This window comes from Notechis scutatus, chromosome 2 (assembly GCF_049901735.1).
Source record: "Notechis scutatus isolate UNSWTSFEM ecotype Mainland chromosome 2, rNotScu1.2, whole genome shotgun sequence".
NCBI classification, from domain to species: Eukaryota; Metazoa; Chordata; class Lepidosauria; order Squamata; family Elapidae; genus Notechis; species Notechis scutatus.
In genome coordinates, this window is record NC_142010.1 from 87,470,046 (window position 1) to 87,478,997 (window position 8,952).

General features: G+C 37.7%; 1 protein-coding gene across 1 annotated transcript in view; it reads right to left on the minus strand.

Annotated features, from left to right (window-relative positions):
* PPP2R2B (protein phosphatase 2 regulatory subunit Bbeta) overlaps positions 1 to 8,639 on the minus strand; it is a 265,330-nt gene extending 256,691 nt beyond the window's left edge. Inside the window, exon 1 of the mRNA XM_026688064.2 lies at positions 8,301 to 8,639. Within this exon, the coding sequence (XP_026543849.2) occupies positions 8,301 to 8,400 (100 nt within the window). The 5' untranslated portion in view covers positions 8,401 to 8,639. The remainder of the gene's footprint in view (positions 1 to 8,300) is intronic.
* Positions 8,640 to 8,952: the final 313 nt, after the last annotated feature.

Below are 8,952 nucleotides of genomic sequence, written 5' to 3' on the forward strand. Positions count from 1 at the left end.
GCCTTGGCTCTGATTTTAGCAGCTACCTCCCTCTGGACTGATTGGGTGCGTTGCCTACACCTTTTTCTCTTATTGGGCTTAAGAGACTGTTCCACTGGGGGGGGGGAGCTCTGCCTGAGCCTTATCTTGCTCCATTTGTAGAATAAAGGCTCTGTTTAGAAATTTTTAGTAAGTCCTTTAGGGTATAAAATGGCCCCTGGGCTTATAAAATGGCTGCTCACCTTGTGGTGGAAGGCTTCAATCCAAGATGGCCACTGACTAGGGGAAACAGGCTCCGAGATCGAAGAATCGCTCCTTAGGCTATACAGAGCCCCGAGCGAAGTCAGCATGGGAAAAACGCAGCCGCCGGCCACATGATCAGCTGGCTTGCGCTCTTATCAGTTTGCCGATCGTTTTTACGATCGCTCAAAACCGCAGGCGTGGGAGAGGTCTACAGACGCCGCCCAGCTTGCCTGCACAGAGCTCTGGTAACACTGCTCCCAACGTTGCAGGAGAGAGAGCCCTACTCTCCTGGAAGAGCAGCTGCCCAGATCCCTGGGAGCTGCTTGAAGTGAGGAAATAGTATTGAAGATCGCTGGTGAGAGCTATCTAACAGAACACTTTCAGAGACACAGCTACTGACTGAAAGGAGCTGAGTCAAAAGCTGGGGTCTCTCCCGGGGGCTGGCTTTTATATCTTAGTACAGACTCAGCTAAATGATGTCATAGGAAGGAGTCAACCCATCCTGGGCTCTCAATGCAGCATGGAGGAGAATTTACTAGCTTAAAATTACCCACTGAGCTTTAATGGACATGGGTAACTTTGAATCTGGATTTTCTAGAACAGTGATGGCTAAACTTTTCCACGTTGCATGCCAAAAGTGCACACTCTTGCATGCCTGCTACCATGATGCAATGTGCGTGTGACTCCCCACGCCCCTTGCGCAAGCACCACACACCTCTGCGCATGCAACCCCCCGCACACCGCATGCCTCTGTGCATGAGCGTGCGACTCCCATGCGCATGTCTCCCCCATGCATGTGTGGCAGATAGCCGACAATCAACTGGCTGGCGGGGTGGGTGGGCGTGCATGCACAGTGGGGCTCTTCTGGGTAACCTCTCACATGCCAGCAGATGTGGCTCTGCATACCACTTCCAGCACACGTGCCATAGGTTCATGATCACGGTTCTAGAAAATACAAGCCCTTAACTACTACAGTACCCTGGCTCTCTGTATTCTTGCATAATTTTAATGGATTGTGTCAGTGAGAAATATAAAACAATAAAATATAACACAACATTTTTTTCCAGAAATGTGGCAATCAATGGTGGAATTCTATGACTTCACAATTATCATGCAAAAATCAGTAATGTAAGCAATAAGCCATCATTATTTTTTTCAGGTCTATCCAAATGTGTGACTTCCCCTAAGATGCTGGGATTCCTCTTTCAATACATGTGTAACATGTGCAGTGATTGTCTTAAGCCAGAGTTTTGGGATGAAGATAATCATCATCACATGATTTGAAATAAGTTTCCACAGATTGATCAAAACAAAGCAATCTCTATCAAACACATGTGATGTATTACTTTATTACTTGGTCTGGTATTATTTTATTTAGGATAATTGCATCAGAAAGCCAAACATTTCATTAAAATAAAGAAAAATGTTGCACCTTCAAAACACATGAACATTTCAAATCAACCAGATATACATTTTCCTTTCACAGAATTCTATACAGAAAAGGCTTCTGAATACTAGATATCTGGTTCATACTATCATGTGGTGAACATGTGAAAAAGCGAAAAAATATTGGACAAAAATACATAAAAAATGATAAAACAACATATAGATTTGAAACCAAAACTATTGGAAAAGATAGAGATATATGGTGAGATGGCTGGCTTGAAAATAAATAAAGACAAAACAAAGATTTTGACAAAGAACATGCTGTTAAGACAAAGAGAAGAGCTGGCAGACTTATTGAAAATTCAAGTTACGAACAAAGTTAAATATTTGGGGATATATTTGACGTCAAGATGTACTACACTGAAAGATAATAACTATATTAAACTTAAACAGCAGATAGCATCTGATTTGAAAAAATGGGAAAACTTACAATTGTCATTGATAGGCAGAATTTCAACAATTAAGATGAATATTTTACCTAGAATTTGTATTTGTTCCAAACAATACCAATTAGGTTAGGTAAGGATTACTTTGAAGAACTGAATAAAATTGTGCTGAAGTATATATGGCAAGGTAAGAAAGCGAGAATAAAATTAAAACTTTTACAGGATGCTAGAATTAGAGGAGGATTTGGCCTCCCTAATTGGGAGTTGTATTATCAAGCTGCAAACTTAATGTGGGCTAAAGAATGGATAACGTTAAGAAAGACCAGATTGTTGGCATTAGAAGGACATGATTTATTATTGGGTTGGCATGCTTTTTTATGGTATAAGGGAACTAAATCACAGGGTTACTTTAGAAGGCATTATATACGGGAATCGTTATGCTTGAATTGGGAGAAAACTAAGAAACAATGTTATTTGAAAATCCCAGTTTGGTTATCAACTATTGAAGCTTTTTCTTATCCTATAACCTATAAGAAGGAACAAACAGTTAGATATGGGGAATTATTAGATGAAAAGGGTGAACTTAAAACGATGCAAAATTTAGAAGAACAAGGCATAAAGATGAATTGGTTTTCATATGCACAAATACGTTCAAGGTATCTTAAAGATTCTAAAATGGAAGAATTCTATGATAAATTGACTGATTTAGATAGGATTTTGACAGGTACTGATGAAAAAGTGATTAAAAAATTATATAATTATTTGTTGGAAATTAAATTAGAGGAAGAGCAGGTTAAAGAAACAATGATTGCTTGGGGGAAGAATTTTGGATATGGGATTGATTTAGAGAAATGGCAAAAATTGTGGTCTCAAAATTATAAAATGACAATGTCAACAGCATATAAAGAAAATTTGTATAAGATGTTTTACAGGTGGCATTTTCCCCCGACAAGAATAGCAAGAATGTTCAAGAATAAATCTGAAAAGTGCTGGAAATGTCAACAGATACCTGGCTCATATTACCATATGTGGTGGACTTGTGAGGATGCTAGAAAATATTGGACTAGAATTCGCATATGGTTGGAAAAAATGACAAAGAAACATATAGATTTGAAACCAGAGATTTTTTTATTGGGAATCTTACCTGATACATATAATAAAAACTTAAAGTATTTGATTGTAAATGTATTAACAGCGGCTAGGATTGTATTTGCTAAAAATTGGAAGAATGAGAAAATACCATCAAAAGAAGAAGTTATTAAGAAAATATTGGAATGTGCAGAAATGAGTAGATTGACATTTGAAATTAGAGAACAAGAAGATAAACAATTTTATGAAGTTTGGGATTTTTTTTATCAATGGTTGGATAATACAATATAATAATAAAATATTTAGAGACCTAGGAAATAATGAATATACATTTTTTGGGGGGGTTGATAATACTTTTATAATATTTTATTAAGATAAGACTTGGTATGATTTTATGATTCGTTAGAAAATAAATTAACTAAACTATAGTTATCTCGCTTAAGTATGAATTAGTTAAATTATAGTCAAATGATTGTTTAATAATGATATTAGGATATATAATTGTTGATTGATAATATGAGTTATTATGTAATATAATTATTATAATGACTATGAAATGGATGCACAAAAAGGAGTGGTAAACCAACCGATACACTGTCTGTAAATTTATGAAGGATGATGATGTTTTTATGTTATGTTTTATGTTTTATGTGTTTTTTGGTTTGTTGTTAAAATCAATAAAACTTTTACTTAAAAATAAAAAAAATAAAAAAATGATAAAACAACATATAGATTTGAAACCAGAGACATTTTTGCTGGGCATTCTACCACATAGTATAACAAAGGGAACGTATATCTGATTTTACATGTATTGACTGCAGAGAGAATAGTATTTGCACAACAATGGAAAAGTGATCCTAACAGATGAAGATGTGATTAGAAAAATATTAGAATGTGCAGAAATGGATAAGCTAACACTTACAATTAAGGAAAAGGAAGAAACTGAATATTTTTTGAACTTGGGCCTTACTTTATCAATGGTTAGCTGACAAAAACAGGAGCTAGAAACAGGGAAATATATGAAAGGATTAGTGATATAAGGAAGATACATTAACTTGGTTAACCAAATGGTATGATTATTATGGTTATTAACATTAATATAATTGATATTAATGCAATGAATAATGTTGTAAATATTGTGATTATTATTTCGTCAAATGATTTGTACCTAGACAACACACTGTTCAATTGAAATTGGATTTTTGTATGTTATAAAATAAAATAAAAACTTACAACAAAAAAAGAAAGAAAGAAAAGAAAAGGCTTCTGAATTTGGAGAAAAGCCGAGGCTATTTAAAATCTGACATCAAAGGCATTAAAGAAATATAGGCAAAATAGGCCCTTACTGGATGATTTCAAACATGAAGATGAAGATCAGAATTATTTGCTACCACATAGAAAAACATGAGTAACATTTGCATCAGGCACAATCTGCAATTATCTCATGCGTTGTGACATCATCATTCAAAGAGTGCAAATTATTATACAAATTATGTAACTTGAGTTATGATACAATTCGTGCCAAACCAATCATCAGTCAAAATCATGTCAAATTCACACAAAATCTTTGGATGACTTTCAAAAGTATTCTCCTTATTAATCTGAGATTGCAGCTTTGTATTTTTTATTTATTTATGCCCAGATTATGCCACCTCCTCCTAGAATCCCAAACTGTAACTAACTAAAACCATCATAAAATAACATAAAATATTGTAACAAATAATAAAAATCCACTTGACTATATCAAGAAGGTTCATAGTTGCACAATGCCATAATACAATGTTTACGGTTTCATATGGTGCATAAAGGCAATCAATTGTGGCAACAAACTTTATGTAAAATATAGCATACCACAGAAACCCAACTATAAATATTTGCCCCAAGACAACCAAATGATGCTGTCAAGGTTCTTTCCCAATGCCTAGAGATTTGGGAGTCTGGATAAAGAAGAATGGGCTTCAGTTCAATCCCAAACAGAGGGCACCCAGAAGTAAGTTGCAGCCATTGAGGATCTTTGCCCAGTTCAACTTTTGAGCCAATAGCATCTGTTTCTGGATGAAGAGACCCTAGTCATGATAATACACTGATTACTGTATAACAGTATTACTGTAAACAGGGAACCTTGGCCCTTTTACGACTTGTGGATTTTAGCTCCCAGAATTCCTGAGCCAGCCAGAATGTTTCTACATCAGGGGAGTAAAACTTGTGGTGTCAAGTGATGTATTGATACTTTTTTTCCCTTTGCTAAACCGGGTGGGGGTGGGGCCAGCATGTGATGCACCTGGCCTGCGGGCTGCAAATTTGACACCCCTGTTCTACATGGAGCTGCACTTGAAGACCATTCAAACGTTGCAACTGGTTCAGAAGTGGTGGTGCAAGCAGTTCTGAGTCTTTCTCTACAAAATGCACTGACTTCCAATGAGTTTCTGGACTGCAATTCAAGATGATGGTTAGTGTCTACAGGGCACAAAGCAAAGGTTACTTATGAGGGACTTACTATCTCAGATTATTTGGTTTACTCCCCCCTTCCCGGAATGACAGTGTGGCCATGTTTCTGGTCTCTTCCTTTAAGCAAACCCATCTTCTGGGAGTCAGGAGCTATGCTTTCACTACTGTAGCATTTGTAGACCAGCATTCCAACAGATCAGAATGGCCCTGGTTTTTCATAAGTGACTACAGACCTGTTTTTCCTACCTCAGGCATTTGAATCCAGTATTAGGAGAGATTTGCTGATTTGTTTATTGTTTATCAATTACAAAACAGAATGATCTATTTCGATCACTGGCATACGATATAGCAATTAATTGTTGTTGTAATTTCTTTTTTAATTGATCTGTTTTGCCGTTTTCTGGTTTTAAGTTAGCCACTCAGAATCACAGTACTGTAATAAGACGGGTAGCCGTATACATTGTTTAAATAAACAAACAAATATTGGGCCAATGGTTGGAAATCAGAAATTGGAAAAGTGTGTAATCCTACACATCAATTACAGGAATAATTGACAATAATTTTTTATTTGCTTCCCTCCTATGGTTAGATTGAAGTGGCTTCACATTTTTAGTTGTGATAGTGTTTATTGTTTATCCTTTGATTTTATTTAGTGCCATTTGATTCCAAACAAGTGCTAAGAAATTTACAGTATAAACAAGGAATTCAAGGGATAATATATCCAGTTGCTTCCAATATCAAATTTAGAAGTGGCCATATCTTCTGGACTCTCCCACTGTTTGTTATTTTAACATCAAAAGGAAAAAAATATCAACTAGCTTTTACCCTTCATAGGGATAGCTGTTGATTGCTTTTCATTTATGCCCATTCCTTCAGCAGATCAGTTTAGGAATATCCATTTTTATTATTTTCTATTTATTAAATTATCACCCATCTCATTGCTTTTGTTTTCTTTTAGTATATTTTAGGTCTACTTTCAGGTGTCATTATCTGGCAATTCCTTTGCATTGATTTCAATATTACTTTGCAACAATGTTAATATTAATGGCCTTTTCATTAACTTTACTTAATTGTATACCCTGCTGTGTTGAATTGGATTGCAATTTACACATTCTATTGGCCTGAAGATATATGCTAATCCAGAATATTTGATCAGTATCAAATTTGGAAAGACTGTAAAGAGCCATAGAAGTCAAAAGGGCAGATCCTTCCCTGAAAAGTTTATTATCAAAATAATGAGAAAATGAGACAAGAAGGAAGAAAGCAAACAGAAATGATAGCAAGTTAAGATAAATCAAGATAGGTATCTAAAACATGCTTGGAAATCCTGTCATATTAAAAATATGCCTTTTTAAAACAAATGGATCTTAAATTAGTGTGATAATATTTGTTTCAGAAATATTCAATGCTAGAAAAAGCCCCAAAATTGTAGGATGCAGATTGATCATCATGTAACAACAGAACATATCATTGTAGAAATATTTTATTTGTACAAATCAAAGGCAGAAAAGCATAATCCAAGCCTATTTCCTTATAGCAAATTTACTAAATTTGAATTATAACCCAAGTGAACCAATTTCAAGCACATTTTTACATGTTTTGGTCGTTATGAGGACAATTAGAACCCAAAATTAACTTCTTTTCCCATCTTCTAATTATAAGTTACTGAGCCAAATTAAAATGTTTTGATCTAAAATACATAGATTAAAGGAAACTCAGCTTAGAATATCCTCTATAAACAACTACAGCTTTACATTTTAATTAGTTAACTTGCAGCACCACAGTCCTATTTAAGCATGTTTAATAAGCTCATTCATTTGTATACATAGAAATAAACACAACTTACATTTTTGAAACATTTCTATACTACTGCTCACTAATTATAGATCCAGGATTTTGTACCATGCCTATCACCAGTGACCCCTCTACCTGATAATTTTTATGTATAAAGAATATAACGTTTCAGTGTTATTTTCTGTAAGCTTTATTTACATTAACTCTTAGACTGTGGATAAATGGCAATTCACTTAAAAAAAGGGCCTGATATTGCTCTTGTATACATCCTGCAGATCAGTGCAGAAGGAAAAACTTGCATACACATACAAAAAAGTCGGATGTTTGCCCACCCCAAGAACCTTGTTAAGCTCACCCTTCGCTCATTAGCATCTAAAAATCTTACTAAGAACTTAACTGTACTGTATGCAGTGGCTGATCTCACCTCTACAGGACAAGAGATCTTAAAAAAATAAAAATAAACCCAGATTGCCAGGATGAGGGAGGGAGTGAAAGCAACCCAGAGTGTAAAAAACATGCTTTCCACGCACCGAGCGGGATTGCTTACACGGGAGGGAAAATCTTACTCTTACGTTTCTTCTCGGGGCAAAACTTAAGAATCACCTTTGTACGCGATCGCCTAAAAGCATCCCATGCCAGAAAACCCTCCTGGAAGGGTAGTAGTACCGTGCACCATTCACCTTGATGAGGAACAGAGGGCGGATTTTTCACAAGGCCACACCGAGATTCCCCAAATCTTATCGCGGATCCTCACCCTCACGCGCGCCCGCACCCCCCCACACGGTTATGCCAACCCCGGTCACGCACCGGCTGCCAAAGGCGACCTCAGGCTCTCCTCCCACTTTCTCCTCCCCTCGGCTCTGCGCCGTACCTCGCGTCCCACCCATGCTACCCTTCTCCTCTCCGCTCGGGTACCTTCGGTGTGGCAGCTGGCAGAGAGGATGGTGTTCGGCGGTCGGAAGAGGTAAGGCAGGTAGCGAGAAAAGCATTTCATCTTCCAGCGGCAAAGACGCATTTATGCAAAAGTGAGGGGTAAACAATCCTCTCGCTCCATGGGGCTGGGCAGGCAAGGCTACATGGTGGATGGATGCATTACGGAATCCCGCCAATTGCTGAGCGAGCTAAGTCACCACCTCTGTTGCCGGACCCCATTTTGCCATCAGCCCCAGCGAGGACCGCCTCGCATTTCTGCAGGCGTCCAGCGCCAACTCCGAAGCCCCCTAGCAAGCAGGGCGAGGTTCCTCATTGGCTAATGCGCCTCCGAGTAGGATTTGCTGACTAAGTCCCTCCCGCTGGTAAATACACAAGAAGCAACGAGGGGGACTGGCGTGCGATAATCCTGGAAAGCTCGCTCTCGGCGGGGAAGGTCGGTACACTGCGCGGGCGTGTAAGATCCTTGGAAATTGCCGCGGCAAGTTTCAAGGCGCTGATTTTGGAGCGACGCGCTGGCCGACTTCTTAAGGACTGTCAACATCAAGGTAAGCATTGCCTGTAAAGGGGCAGACTTCCCGCAATGTCAGCTGGACTGGGCTCAACCTCAACCCAGAAACGGAAAAAAGGAAAACTC